General features: G+C 48.3%; 2 protein-coding genes across 2 annotated transcripts; one reads left to right on the forward strand and one right to left on the reverse strand.

Annotated features, from left to right (window-relative positions):
- Positions 1 to 446: 446 nt before the first annotated feature.
- On the forward strand, positions 447 to 1,429 carry LOC130128321 (nuclear receptor subfamily 0 group B member 2-like). Its single transcript, XM_056297956.1, has 2 exons — positions 447 to 1,005; positions 1,176 to 1,429. The coding sequence occupies exons 1-2, from the start codon at positions 447 to 449 to the stop codon at positions 1,427 to 1,429; spliced, it is 813 nt and encodes a 270-aa protein (XP_056153931.1).
- Positions 1,430 to 8,070: 6,641 nt separating this feature from the next.
- kdf1b (keratinocyte differentiation factor 1b) lies at positions 8,071 to 11,046 on the reverse strand. Its single transcript, XM_056297957.1, has 3 exons — positions 10,146 to 11,046; positions 9,865 to 9,951; positions 8,071 to 8,165 (listed from the first exon to the last, which is right to left on the reverse strand). Exons 1-3 carry the CDS (start codon positions 11,044 to 11,046, stop codon positions 8,071 to 8,073), a joined length of 1,083 nt encoding a protein of 360 aa, XP_056153932.1.
- Positions 11,047 to 15,752: the final 4,706 nt, after the last annotated feature.

The raw sequence follows: 15,752 nt of genomic DNA on the forward strand, positions 1-15,752 counted from the left end.
ACAATGCCTCCAAAGTGGCACGTTGGGTGCAGCTGAGAGGACGGCTCGAGCGGCAGGCTGTGCGTTGACCCCGTCAGTCCTTGGTAGACTGGTACAGGCGGAGTTAATGACTGAGGTAAATGTGATAAATGTCATTCACCCCGCCAGCTCCTGTGCTTCCCTTCTCCTGCAGCATTAGCCGGGGTCGGTTTGTCTTATCGCCTCCACGTGGACGTAACCCACCTCCGTCTGCATGAGGTCAGTGTTTTCATGACTGCAGGAGGTTGAGGGAGGGAGGGTCAAGGCTGGCTCGTCATGTTCAGGTGATAGCCTGTATAAATAGGAGGCACTGCCACCCTGCCAGCTGCGTCGCACGAAGACAGCGAGCGGCAGTTTGGATCGTGGCCTTCAGACCTGAAACAAGGCTCGCCGCTGGTTTTTCTTTGTGGAACAAAATATTTTGCACTATGTTCCCTTCACAGGAGAAGATGAGCAGCTGCGCTTGCCCAGGTCACCGGCGGCAACATCCTCACACGATCCTCTGCAACATCTTGAGCTGGAGGGACACTAGCCACCTCCACAACAAGCTGAACCACACCATCACGGGGCACAGTTGTGTGTGTGAACAGGGCCGGACCGTTTGCCTGAAGAACCCTGATGCGACCTGTCCGGTGGCTTCCAGCGTCCTGGTCAAGACTGTGCTCTTCATGAGGGGCCTGCCATCTTTCACTCAGCTTCCAGCTAGAGATCAGTTTCTGTTGCTTGGGGACAGCTGGGCGCCCCTCTTTCTGCTAGGGCTCGCCCAAGAACGGGTTGTCTTTGAGGTGGCGGACGTGCCACATTCGAGCATGCTGCGGCAAATTTTGCTCGGGCAGAGACAGTCTGACAAGGAGGCCGATGGGACCGGCTTGCCGCCGACTCACAACACGGTCCACAAACTCCAAACTCGCTTGCGCCGGCTGTGGAATCTGGATCTCAGCCCAAAGGAGTACGCCTACCTGAGGGGTGTCATGCTGTTTAACCCAGGTACATCACATGGCATGAAAATGATAACCCTTGTAGAACTATCACAACAGCCGTGTTGGTTAACACAAAATTGTTAGCTTTTTGGAGTATGAACCGCTAGCGTTACATCATTGAACAGGACCTTGCTAATTTATGCAAGTGTTAACACAGAGTTGTCCTCCTCTGTACAGATGTTGAAGGTTTGACAGCCTCGTTCTTCGTCGAAGGCCTTCACCGGGAGGCTCAGAGAGCTCTCCAAGAGGTCATCCAGCTTCTGCACCCAAAGGACACCGGCCGGTTGGGCTGCATCCTCTCAGCAGCCTCTTCCATTCAGACTGTCAGCCAAAACCTAGTCCTGGAGCTGTTTTTCAGGCCCGTTGTTGGCAACGCAAGTCTTTTGGCTCTATTAAGCGAGATGTTATTCATCCAGCAGGATTACAGATGAAAGCTCCTGCGAGACTTTTGTGAATGACTGTGTGTGTGTGTGTGGTTAGTATTGTGGTGTTTTATACCCTGGAAAATATGTTCTGAATAAATCTATCCAACATTGTTTTCTGATTGACACTTTTATTTCATTCTGAGGGATTATTTCCAACTCGGGAAAAATGTGCAATGATCAAAAGACGTGGGAAAATGTGAAGGCTTATTTGTCAAGTATGGACGTTACGATGAGAGGACTGGTTCTCTGAGCGCAAGGGAGTTGCAATACTTTGTCTCCACCTTGTGGCAAGCAATGGTATTACCTTGTATCAAATTGTATTGCAATCGATATGAACCTGTAGGGGGCAGTATAAGACACTTAATGTTTGGCTGACGAACGCATGGACACCACCCAGGTGTGCTCGATCATAACTTTGCTCACAATGGAAAATACAATAAGGCACAATCATAATTTTGATTTTTTTTTAAAAAAGAAAACTAAATGCGTTTGCACAGTACAGGAATGAAAAATGACACGCTGCCTAAAGCTCCATAAACCTGGGTCAGCGAAAAGAGAAGTACCCTTGATAAGAATGGTTGTCGTTGCACTTTTCCATAGCAACAAGGAGGAGCAGGGAAACTGCAGTGTGGTGTCACTTCATGCACCTTGGACACACACCATCTAAACACAAACAGGTGATTGTTAGACCAGACAGGGTTCCCGCACTTATTAGGAAATAATTGTCCATGGTTTTTCTTGGATATGCGTGACAGCCGTTTGATATCGTCATGAAACTGATACTACAGTTAGGTCATATTATTCAGCATCAGCTATCGGCGGAGGTCTCAACAGTCTTCAGATGGACTGTGCAACTTTCTGCTGCTCACTGAACAGACCACCCAGACACCACGTACTGATGGGACACCTCAGTGGCTAAAATATGGTTGAAATTATGACCCAATCTCCATCCATCCATCATCCAAACCATGTATCCTGCTCTCAGGGTGGCGGGGATGCTGAGCCTATCCCAGCAGTCATTGGGCGGCAGGCGGGGAGACACCCTGGGCAGGTCCGCAGGCCATCACACACACACACACACACACACACACACACACACACACACACACACACACACACACACACACACACACACACACACACAATTTTAGTACGTCCGATCCACCTGACCTCCATGTCTTTGGACTGTGGGAGGAAACCGGAGCCCCCGGAGGAAACCCACACAGACACGGGGAGAACATGCAAACTCCACACAGAGGACGACCTGGGACGACCCCCAAGGTTGGACTACCCCGGGGCTCGAACCCAGGACCTTCTTGCTGGGAGGCGACCGCGCTAACCGCTGCGCCACCGTGCCGTTATGACCCAATCTCAGCAGGTGAAAATACATTTTTATAATTAGGGGTCCTGGGACCCTACAGATTTTCATTTTGATTTATTTTTCCGTTGGTAAAAGTGGTACTGCAGCCTACACCGTAACAGGTTCTACAAAACCCTTTGGAGGGCTGGTACAGAACTTCGCACTTACCCCAGATACAAAAAATGACACACGTCAACCAGTTGGTGGCGCTATTTTTAAGGTCAACGCGTTTTGGCGAGTAACTCCCAAACCGTACATCGGACACTCAAAGACGTTACATGCACAGATTCACTGAGCCCAGCTGAATCACGTGGTATAGGCCACGCCCATTTCTGCCTGTAATTTTATTTCGCAAATTTGCGAAAATAGCCAAAACTACTCGTTCTAACTCCTCCTAGGCCGTGCGTTCGATTTACACGAAACGTGGCACACATCATCTACAGTCACTCAGGGCAACAAGTTATCGAAAGAATTTTGATCCGTTGTTCGGTTTCGATTTGACAGATCAATGAACCTTGACTGAAAAACGGTGATTTTCCATGACGGTGCCATAACTCATCAATGCATTGACATATCAACTTGAAATTTTAGACGTATGTCACGTATTGTCAAAAGATCCTAACCCATTAAGTGCGTTTCATGTGTCCAGTAGGGGGCGCTATAAATGGGAGAAGTTTATATCTCGTAATTGGCACCATGGATTTGGATGAAATTTGGAGTGCACAATCTAGGATCATACTGGAGTTGAAACACGCAATTTGGTCCTGATTGAAAAAAGTGGGCGTGGCTTACGACAAAAATGTAAATTTCACCTGCGAAATTTCAAAAATTCCCCAAAAATCCCCTGCACCTCCTACAGAGCTGAGAGTTTGTGAGCAGATCCAGTAAGTGATGCCAACACTTTGCTACCTGCAACATATGGTCAATTCAGAAGTCAGTCACTCTATATTTTTCAAAATATGAAAAACCATAAAACATAAATATTTCTGCACAGGTTCATTCAATTGCTACCAAAATGGCCACAGCCATTCTAGAGAATGAACATATCAAGGGGATCAAAGGTCATTCTAATCGGTCAAAAAATGCATCCACAGCAATGTACAATATATGCCTGCACAGTGTACGATATACGTAATATTTTTTATTTTCAAAAATATTTGATCAAACTATTCCAAAATATTTGACACGACACATGACACTACCAGAATGATGTGTGAATTTTTTCAGATTTTTATCACCAACGGTTTTTGTGTTATAAGCGTTTAAATGATAAGGGACAACATGCAGCTCTTTAGCAGCAGCTATGCTATTGGTTCAAGGTGGCGGATCTTGTTCACAGCAACTCCGATTAACACGAAACTTGGTCCACCAATAAGTCATGACGCCCTGAGGTTCTGTGCATTGTTTAGTGTTAATTGGCCACTAGGTGGCGCTATGCTGCAAAATCATGAAATGCGCTAAAATTATATATCCAAACTAATTGTAGCCTGTCAGTGTGATCAAACTGAAGCTTTGCAGCTAGCAGCTATGTACTCTTGTGAGCACCCTTCAGTAAAGGACAATGTATAATGCAAACCATTATCACCCCAAGTCCACTCTACTGCCCTTTGACACGGCTACACAACGCACTACAGGAGTACAACTACACATTTCTTTCAGAATCAGCAAACAACTCACAGAATTACACATGAAAAACTGTAAGATACGCTTTGCTTTCACATCTTTGGCTCAGACACCGCCATTAGCTGCGTCTATTAAGAATTAATCTCAGTTTCCTGATGACGCCTTCATGCATTCACTGCATAGATGCTGAACTCAGATGCAACATACTCATGCTTCATTATATACCCATACTCCCACTTCAAAAGTTTCAATTAAAATACAAATAAGTTCACTGAAGCTCAGAACAAGGTTTCCAGCAGGCTGCATTTCTCCCACTTTACTGAATAACTCACTGCAAGACTGCCAAGAAACCCTCTGAAGTTAGTGGAAGACAACAACCTCTTCGCTCCTGTCAGCCCCACACTTGCCATACTACAAGCTCTTCCACTTTTATTACTCAGTACTTAACTCTCAATATTGTTGAAAAGTATATATAGCCTACTACTACTCATTCCCCCCCCACGTGATCTGTAAATGTCATTATATTCTTTTAGACAAATATTTTGTTTTTCTTTGAGCCCCAACCCACACGATGTTAATAACCTGTTCCAGTTTCATCAATAATCATTTGTTTACTTCATATATTACACTGGTCTACAAAAATATAGTTTTTTTTTCTTGCATGGGAACTGTTTTTGGGCTAATTTTGGGCTGCTGAATCCAAATCTGAGCTCAGATTTGCTCTGGCACATCAAGTTTTTGTGCTATCTGCACGCTCCTTATTCAGGATTTTACAAAAGTTGACCATCTAGTCTGGCAATCTTGGTGGGGATAAAAAATGACCCCTATTCATTTCCTAAGTAATTTCATGCTAGGCCGAGTGTTTATTTATTCACTGTAATCATTTTTGCATCTATCGATCTTCTAATGCAGTGTTTCTCAACCCAGTCCTCAAGGACCCCCTATCCTGCAGATTTTCATTGTAACCCTGCATAGGGAGCCCCGCTTGTACTTACTCAACCAATCATCTCACAGCACTTAATTATGCAAGGTGTGCAACATCTGACAAAATTCATTGCTGATTGGTTGAATAACTACAAACAGGTACCTATTCAGGGTTGCAAAGAAAATATGCAGGATAGGGGGTCCTTGAGGACTGGGTTGAGAAACACTGTACTAATGCAACAGTGTTTTTTTAACTTTGAGTGTAAAATTGCTGTTTTCTCAAAAATAATGATTTTTCCTAGTTCAAAAACCTGATGTGATAGGCAAAAACCGATGCCAGATTTGGATTCAGCACCCGAAAGTTAGCTAGAATCCGTTGAAAAACCCACATGCAAGAAAAAGTTGTGTTGACCAGTGTTATCAACAGTTGTACGCTATATTCACAACCATACTCATACACCATCTGGACGGACAGCTTTATGACCACCGTCGCTCTTTAAGACTGAGACTTTGCATCCATCTAACAATCAAACAGTTCAACGAGCGTGGCTCCTACAGACAGCCAGATCCCACTTACATGGGGGGGGGGGCTTGGGCCCCGTTAATACCTGCTTGCAGGTCTAGTCTAATTTTAGAATTGTCTCAAATAATATATCCTGGACATTTCATTGATTTTGTCATTTCCAGGTGGTTTTCATGAGAGGCAAACTACTGTATAAATTTCCAGGTTTTCCAGGATGCACGGGAACCCTGCCGTGTTCTGCGTTCTGAGCTACTTCTTATCAAATCATGGCGAGTGGAACATGAAACTCAAGAAGAGGCTTCACGCCGACCAGAGTCTAAGATTAACGTCCTTGAAACCGTCCCACTGGACTAAAAATGATACGCTTTAGCAACCTCCTAACTGCAGGGGCTGGAATGGGGTCCATAATGAAAACCAACCACAGAGATGTCCAACATACAGGACAGAGAGGATCCCACAGATTCAGCTGGCGTGGTCCCGTGGGAGACCAGGAGCTCGACAGAACCAGCATGTTGGTGGAAAGACGGCTTATGATGTGGTCCCTTGGGGCAATTCCAGCCACCCGAGCACGGTAATCCTGCACAAACACGCTTACAACAGACAGACTCCATGCAGACACACCAAGCCGACACACGCTCGCCCGTCAAAAGACGAGGATGGGTCTTTTTAAGGCCACAAGAGGACACTGAACAGGACGGGCCTATTTACCTGAGCAACAAAGAAACGATTTTATACGAAGAAACATCCCAGATAGCAACATTGCTGTGGCCCGGACCCGTCCCACACCCGACACTTTCATCCGGTCCACATACCACGTGGAATGATGGCACTTGGGTGGTCTGCTCCTGTTTGCCAGATCTGGGCCAGAACCAAGCCATAGCAATGCCACATATTTGCCAAAGGTGGCCCATATTTGTTTTGTGATATTTGGGCCATATTCACCATTTACCACACGGGCCACTTCAAGGTCACATCCAGATCACATGTTGCCCAGAGCACCACATCTTTGCCAAAAAAGGCCCACATTTGATTTGGCATATTTGGGCCACAGTTGCTATTATACATGTGGGCCACTTCAGGCTCACACCCGTTGTGTCAGGGCCAGAAGGCCACCAGTGCCGCATCATTGCCTGAAGTGGCCCACATCCGGATGCCATCTGGGATTTGACACACGACACGGTATGACGCCATGCCGTTAAGTTCACCACTGACAACAATCTGAAGAGGCATCATGATCCAGATTTAAATGATCTCAAAACAACTGCTCAAATACCCCAGCCAGGTTAGAGAAAGGAAATATTTCCGTGAGATGCGCTTAAGAGGATCCCCCCCCCTTATCTCCCCAGTTGTATTTGGCCAATTACCCCACTCTTCTGAGGTGTCCCGGTCGCTGCTCCACCCCCTCTGCCGATCCGGGGAGGGCTGCAGACTACCACATGCCTCCTCCCATACATGTGGAGTCGCCAGCCGCTTCTTTTCTCCTGACAGTGAGGAGTTTCACCAGGGGGGACGTAGCATGTGGGAGGATCACGCTATTACCCCCCAGTTCCCCCTCGAACAGGTGCCCTGACTGACCAGAGGAGGCGCTAGCGCAGCGACCAGGACACATACCCACATCCGGCCTCCCACCTGCAGAGACGGCCAATTGTGTCTGTAGGGATGCCCAACCAAGCCGGAGGTAACACAGGGTCTCGAACTGGTGACCTCTGTGTTGGCAGGCAACGGACTAGACCGCCACGCCACCCGGATGCCTCAAGAGGATTTTTAAACACGGTCCAAAGCCAAACCTGGATGTCCTTTACAAAACACAGCACGAGGGTCTAACCAAAAAGAAAAAACATAAATCCGAGTCCGGTTTCTCAAACGGACGTCAGTTCTCCTTCGAGGACAAAGGGACGGCGGGTGGTGGCGCACCGCCGTGTGTGCTCACGGGGAAGCTGGATCCGCATGTCAGGTCAGCTCTGAGCCAGGAAATCCTTCAAAACCCCCAGCAACGATGAGGGAAACACATACAGCCCTGAGAACGCTCAAGTCCTCCAAATGCAGATTTGACTCTTCACTTTATTGTTTTTTGGACCAGCAGAGCCCTCCTCGGCTTATTGGAGTCTAAATTAGCCGGGATCCCCCGGCGCGGTCCGTAGTCCCTGTCACCTCCCCACGTAGACCCTCCTGCAGGAACGGACGCTCCGGCGTGGATCCCCGGACCCGAGGGGGTGATCAGGCTCTCACGGAGGAGCAAAGCAGCGGCACACCCGAGGAATCGGCCTCCGTCCGAGTGGGCGGGTGTGGCGTTGTAGAGGCTGAGGTATAACCTGCAGGAGCAGGAAACACACGGTCAGTAATCACAACCGAGGAACTGCGAGCTTTGCTACTTAGGAGGACAAGCAACATGACAAGACGAGCTGGTTCCATGGTCTGGGCGTTACCCCAGTGTGACCTCACCAGTCACTTTTGTTCGTTTTTGCTTCTTGCAACCATGCACAGCTTAGAAACATACACAACAGTACAGTTTGGATAAGCCTATTGATCAATCAATCAATCAATATTTATACAGCAAATTTCTTTCTCTCTTTTTTTTGGATCCCCCCTCCCCCCCAATTGTACTTGGCCAATTACCCCACTCTTCTGAGGTGTCCTGGTCTCTGCTCCACCCCCTCTGCCGATCCGGGGAGGGCTGCAGACTACCACACGCCTCCTCCGATACATGTGGAGTCGCCAGCCGCTTCTTTTCACCTGACAGTGGGGAGTTTCACCAGGGGGACGTAGTGCGTGGGAGGATCCCGCTATTCCCTCTGACCGACCAGAGGAGGCGCTAGTGCAGTGACCAGGACACATATCCACATCCGGCTTCCCACCCACAGACACGGCCAATTGTGTCTGTAGGGACGCCCGACCAAGCCGGAGGCGACACAGGGATTCAAACCATTGGTAGGCAACGGAATAGACCGCCACACCACCCAGACGCCCCCTACTAAACCACTTAACACCAACTGAGCATCATCTGAGAGCAACGTTTTTGCTTACCACATACATCCCTTCAGTCTATACTCACATGCATACCTCCAGCGGGAGTCTGTGCCACGTCATAAAGTATGCATCACCACAGCGTGGCTGCAGGAACATGACGGCAACTTTATTTTACTATAGACACCCATCCATCCATCCATCCATCCATCCATCCATCCATCCATCCATCCATCCATCCATTATCTGAACCGCTTATCCTGCTCTCAGGGTCGTGGGGATGCTGGAGCCTATCCCAGCAGTCACTGGGTGGCAGGCAGGGGAGACACCCTGGACAGGCCGCCAGACCATCTCACACACACACACACATATTCATACCTATGGACAATTTAGTATGGCCGAGTCACCTGACCTACATGTCTTTGGACTGTGGGAGGAAACCGGAGCCCCCGGAGGAAACCCACACAGACACGGGGAGAACATGCAAACTCCACACAGAGGACGACCCGGGACGACCCCCGAGGTTGGACTACCCCGGGGCTCGAACCCAGGACCTTCTTGCTGTGAGGCGACCGCACCCACCACTGCGCCACCGTGCCGCCTGTTACCATAGACAGACATTCATAACGCATTTACTCCCACCTCTGCTAGATGCACAGCAACTCCAATTAGTTACTCTAGAACATTGTGTAGTAATGTTGGATACACCGGCCTTGCCAACCAGAGGGGGGGAGTTTTCATCCTAACAGTAGCCGTGTCTTAGTCGAGCAGAAAATATCCCCCAATGACCACCAAACCAGTGAATCGTGCCGTTAAGAGTCACAAATGTATACGAGAACGCAAATCAGGCGATATGCCACATACAACACAAAGCCAGGCATCTAGCTCCAGTACTAAGAGACAGAGGTGGTGAAACCTTCGTTCACTTTAGAGGACGATCCCCAGACTCGCCTTGAAATCACACCGCCGTCTTTTCCAACCCAAAACCCATTACGAACAGCAGAATGCGGGTGAACACATCCTTCACCGTGAGAGTCCGAATCTTACCTTCATTGTTTGTCCTCATCTTCCTGGCGTACACGTCAGAGTGCGTCTGTTCCGATATCTGGATGTTTGGATTTGACTTGTAGTCATCTTGTGGGAATAAGGCAACAAAAGGTCAACAGCTGACGGAAAAGCCACTCTTGAGGATTTTCTCATGAGGCAAATTCTCAAACAACGACAAAATATCAGCACCGCTGGCGTGTGCATTATAACCAGACGATGACACCAAAAGGCACCGTTTACCGAAGTTAAGAAGCTCAAAGGACATGCGACGCCGAACTTACTGTTGTTGCTGAACGAATAAGAATCACTGTCTCTCATGGTTTCATTGCCGCTGTCCGACAGCGTCGTCTGGGCCCTCACGTACTGCGGCCTCCTCTTCTTGCTCTTCCGCGTGCTGATGCGGATGATGCCGCGCACTAGCCGGCACTCCGCCTCCTGCTCGCCCAGCTTGTGCTCCTCCGCCAGGGAGCTGATCAGCTGGTTGATCTCGTTGGTCTTCTTCAGAAACACAGAGTCTGACGTGCACCTGGCCAGCTCCTCGATCTGGTACTCGGAGTAGAGGTCCAGTAGTTTCTTGGTGATCAGGGAGTCCACGTCCCCGTCCCCGTCTTCCCAGTCGTCGTAACTCACGGACTCATAGGTGGTTAGCCGTTCCTGACCTCTGGGCAGAGACCCATGAGGCAGAGCTTCGGTCACCACAACCAGGTCCAGTCTTTGACTGTTTACTTTGACCCCGCCGATATGGAGATCCTCCAGCCAGCCTGCGTCCTCCTCCTCTTCCTCCTTGGCGTCTCCTGCGTTCACGGCTTGCAGGCTGACCTTGGCCCGTTCATCTGGATATCGCTCAATGGGCACCAGGCACGGAAGGAGGTTGGCGTTCAGGCAGACCCGGTATAGACCACATGTCAGGACGCTGCACACAAAACCCCTGCATCTTTTATGGGAGCCACAGGGGGCACAGGATTGGGCCCCAGCTGTAGCGTCTGCTGAACCAGGAATGAAGCCAAGGGTCTCGGGCTCCTGTGCACGGACATCTTTTAGATGGGATGTTTGGACGGTCTTTGCTTCCGTCCAATCGTCCAGCGGGTCGACGCACCGCTCCTCGTACGTGGACTGGCCGCTGTACTGGGAGAGACCGGGCCCTGAACAGTGTCTCTGGCTCCCAGTGCTGCTGGTAAGCATAGCTTATTGGATCCAAGATCTGAGACAGTACACATGTGGATGGAATCAGTTAAAGCAACCATACGTCAATCTGCCAAAGAAAACCTAAAATGACAAGATTTGAAAGTATACCTGAAATTAAACTATTGTCCTCGAGATGAAATTAATACCCTAGAGCTCGGCAACAACACGGGACGAGACATCGTCCAGGATTTTGGTTATCATAACATTGCGGTAGCTATAACTTAAACGTTTCCATTTGCTGGTCTTAAAGGCTGTTTTACAGCAAAATGATGCAGTTTCTCAACTTAATGGACTGTTTGAGTCAAGTCCATTTTATCTGTATAGCCCAATACCACAAATTTGCCTTACGGCGATGAGGTCTCTAAACATCCCCAGTGCTGGAGAACCCCAGCCTTGTTGCAATAAGCAATGAAGTCTCTCCCCCCCCCCATATGCAGAGTTGTCAGTTCTGAACCTGAAAATCTCCTCTCATCCTCACAGACCCCTCTGCGAGTTTGTCCAATCACCTTTAAACGCTTTCCATCAATTTACTCTCAGTGAAGCAGCTCCAGTCTTTCCATCCATCTACCCATCTGTTTAGCTATCTGACCATCTGTTTGTCTATCTCTGAGTGACATGAGTGACATCATATCTCAGTGTTTCTCAACCCAGTCCTCAAGGACCCCCTATCCTGCAGATTTTCTTTGCAATCCTGAATAGGTACCTGTTCGTAGTTATTCAACCAATCAGCAACGAAAGTCTGAGTTTGCACACCTTGCATAATGAAGTGCTATGAGATGACTGGTCGAGTAAGTACAAGCAGGGCTACCTATGCAGGGTTACAATGCAAATCTGCAGGATAGGGGGTCCTTGAGGACTGGGTTGAGAAACACCGTCTACATTACTGATACTTTTTCAAACTTTCATTGAACGGCACAAATTGTCACCCCCCCCCCCCCAAAACACCGCTCTATTACGAACTTGGAGGTATGAAGTCAAAACATATGCATATAATTTCGTTACCCCCCCCCCGCCGCTAGTCTGAGCCGAAACGAAAGCATAACACGGAGCTGCCCGGCTGGTTCCGCCGATGACGTCACCACCACGTCCAGGCCGTCCTCTACTGCGCGCGCGCACCGAACACGGCCGTGCGCGCACGTGCATTCGAGATGGAATAACGGCAATAAATCGACCGACGTTACAAACGGTCTAAGACGAAGCGATCCCCCAGTCAAACGAGGCCACGATCACGACGAGTCCTTCTCTAAATCGCCAGACAGGAGTTGGCTCTCATATGCAGCAGGTGAACGGATGCCACGCAGACCCCGCTCATTGCTCGGTCCTCCATTGGGGGTGGGGGGGGGGTGTTGGGGGTCCACTAACCTTCCTCACATGACGCGGTCGGGCTGCGTGTTCGCCACACGGCTGCAGGAACAGCGTGGTTTGGTCCGCGGAAGGGCGCGCGCGTCTCGCCTCATTGTTCCCAACGCTAATATGGCTGAAAGGAAACGCCAGGCGTTGCTATCCGAACGCGCGTCCACCTGACCGTCAAGGTGGAAGCGCGACGCTCGGCCCGCGGGTGACGTCACGCTTAAAGGCGCCGTCCACCGCCCAAGTCCGGTAGGCTCCATATTTGCAGTTCGGGAACTACTGGATAACGCTTAGTGTTAAAACGCTAGTGGGTAACACTTTAGTCACCATTAATGAGGTGCTTATTAGCATGCAAATTAGCAAGATATTGGCTCTTCATTGGTCATTATTACGTACTCAATGCCTTATTCTGCATGGCCTTATTATGCAACCAGTAAGCCATTAACTATGAGTTTTCCCTCTATAACCTCAGAAGTATTGCTTATTAGTAGTACCATCTCAATATGCTTTGCTTAGTATGGCCTTTATAAGGTGGTAGTACCACAAGAAGAGTTATTCTCCCTTACTAACACTTAATGAATATGGTCTGTTCTTACATAACAAAAGACAAAACTACAAGTGTTCATAGTGTTAAATTACTGTAAATTAAGTTTTTGTTACTTAGCATATGTTCCCCATACTAAAGTGACATCATTACTGTAAACTACTACTAACACACGTCAGCCCCTACCTAATGGGTCTGACCCTGTAGCCGAGCGGTTAGTGACGTCGCCTTGTGACGCAGTACACCTCGTATCAAATCCCGCACCGGGCAAGAAATTAGCCGGTTACATTGGTACTAATTCACTAGTAATTAAGTTATTGTTTATGTTCCCCATACTAAAGTGTTACCCGCTAGTTGATAAGCACGCGCAGCCGCCAGTGACTGGTTAAGTCCCGCTTAAACCCTGGTTTCCTTTCACTTGGTTCAAAATTCAACCCGACAATGTAAATGGGTTTTACAGTTAAGCTTGATTTTTATTTTAAATAGGCAGCAAAGGACCTGAGCACAAGACAACCCACTTAAAAAAAACCCAGTAGTCACTCGACTGGGTCAAACACGGAACCAAGCGACTCTGCATAACTGTAGTCCACCGACTTCCGGTTTCTACTGCAGCGGTCAACCAGTTTCCCGTTTGTTGGCGTGCGTTAACGGCACATTTTTCGCGATCCTTGCAAGATTTGCCATGGATAAATGTCAACATGCACAGAATTGTCGACGACCGTTCACCTGCACCTACCAGCAAAGGGATTTAAAGCTGCATATATCAAGTTACATGCTCCATTGCATTGCCAATAGCACACACGCCAACAAACAGGAAATTGTTATGACCACTGCAGTAGAAACCGGAAGCCCGTGGACCAAGTTAAGCACAGAGTCGATTGGTTTTACGCTTGGATTTAAAAAAAAAAAAAAAAGGCAGCAAAGGACCCCACATGCCCGAGCACAAGACAACCCACTTGGACCCCCCCCAGCAGTCAACTCGACTGGGTCAAATATGCAACCAATTAAACAGTAGCTGGCACGAGACACTTTTTTTTAAATGAAACCAAACACATACCATTTAGTTTAAAAATATATTTATCTGAACCTTTGGAAGGCATCTTCACTGCACCTAAAAAGTAAGAAATTAGTCAGGCAACCAACACAAGGGATTAAGGTGACAAGGGGGGAATAAAAAAAAAAGAAAAAAAAGAATTTGCCCCAATATTTTGACTGCAAAGCCAACTTGCTCTTTAGCTGTGGCCCTCTTGATACACTGCACTCTGCTGGACGGCGGTTCTGGTGGGCTCGATGAGCTGACATTAGAAAGAGGCTTAACCGGGTCTCCGAGCCGACGTATGGCAGTGCCACCATATTGTGTAGGGATGTTAAGGGTCTTTGTAGGGGCGAACCGTTGACCAGGGCTCCTGGCTCCCCCAGTCTGGAAAGAAACTTGAGCTGCAGAGGCAGTGTCACCCCTCTGGCCAAAGAACTGCTTTTCTTCAATGGCAGTGTAGCTGGGTTGATACCTGAGGCCCTGGCTGCTGGATAGCACTGAGTTTTTTGGCTGCAAGGTATTCCTTTGTAGTAAAGGGAATACTGTGCAGACTGGCCATAGCCGACATGTGGCGTCACAGTGTCGAGCTTGTAGCCACTGTTGGCCTGGTGATTGCTTGGGCCAGACCTACCCATGCTATATACTTTTGCAAAGCCAGGAAGGCGCATTTGCGCTGCCTGAACAGGGCTAGGATGTGAAGAAAATTACCCATTTTTCCTGACACTTCACCACCAGAAGTGAAGCGTCCTTGTGGAACACCAATTTGTTTTAGCTTGCCCGTCTCCTGACCATAGGACTGCCCTGCTAGCTTCTGTGCACTGTTGGCCTAATGATTGCTTGCACCAGAGCTATCCCTGCTATATACTTTATAAAAGCCATCAAGGGGCATTTGTGCTGCCTGAGGAGAATCCAGATGGCCAAGGGAATTATCAATTTTCCCCAACACTTTACCACCAGAAGTGAAGCGTCCTTGGAGAACACCAATTTGTTTTAGCTCGTCTGACCCCTGACCATAGCACTAGCCTGCAGACTGAGAGGTTGAGTAAATTCCCCTAGAAGGAGTCTGAACCGAGATAGGCTTGCTAGACCCAGACTGTCCCGTACGTGTCATGCTGGACTCGGACTTGCGTGAACCACCGAGATCAAGCTGACTTTGCTTCACCCTTGGGCTGATAGCACTTGACATTTCTGAGAGGCCAAAGACACGCTTTGGTTTTTGAGGCTTGGATTCCTTTACCAGAGATGAGTTTGCACGCCAGCTAGGCTTCAGTGCTGTAGCAGAGTTGTAGCTGCTCTGAGCAAAGACATTCCCTCAGACTCAAATGTGAAAGAGCTTTAGAACCAGTAGCAGGTTCCTGGCCCAGAGCATGATTTACTACCTTCTCTCTACAGATGCTTTTACTTAAAGAGCCTGGCACGGTGAGGGCTTGTCTGAATTCAAACCGGGGAGAGCTGCTGCCATCATCTCGTCTTTGTGCAGTTTGTGAGAAGCCACTTTGCCACAGAAAAACAAAGCAGTTGAGTGATGTCCACTATGAGTTAAGCTCTACACCCCCTAAGGATAAACCACTAAGTTCCCTGCTTTACCTGTTGGCTCCCACTAACAGTTAACATATTCTGCTAGCAAAGAGAAAGTCAGAAAGCACCTGTCCAGAACATAAAAAGCAACAAGGTCAGAAAACAACAACAAACACATTAAATATTTAGCCTACACATGAAGACTTACCCTAAATTAATTCCACAAGCCATTTTATTGTATGAGAGCATCCACAC

Source organism: Lampris incognitus, chromosome 18 (assembly GCF_029633865.1).
Source record: "Lampris incognitus isolate fLamInc1 chromosome 18, fLamInc1.hap2, whole genome shotgun sequence".
NCBI lineage: Eukaryota > Metazoa > Chordata > Actinopteri > Lampriformes > Lampridae > Lampris > Lampris incognitus.

What these genes read in the sequence shown, in the direction of transcription:
- LOC130128321 (XM_056297956.1), top strand. Translation starts at nt 447, where the DNA reads ATGTTCCCTTCACAGGAGAAGATGAGCAGCTGCGCTTGCCCAGGTCAC. An exon ending in TGTCATGCTGTTTAACCCAG is followed by an intron (nt 1,006 to 1,175) that starts GTACATCACATG and finishes TCCTCTGTACAG; the next exon opens with ATGTTGAAGGTTTGACAGCC.
- kdf1b (XM_056297957.1), bottom strand. Translation starts at nt 11,046, where the DNA reads ATGCTTACCAGCAGCACTGGGAGCCAGAGACACTGTTCAGGGCCCGGT. An exon ending in TTATTCGTTCAGCAACAACA is followed by an intron (nt 9,952 to 10,145) that starts GTAAGTTCGGCG and finishes TATTCCCACAAG; the next exon opens with ATGACTACAAGTCAAATCCA. An exon ending in GATGAGGACAAACAATGAAG is followed by an intron (nt 8,166 to 9,864) that starts GTAAGATTCGGA and finishes CTGCTCCTGCAG; the next exon opens with GTTATACCTCAGCCTCTACA.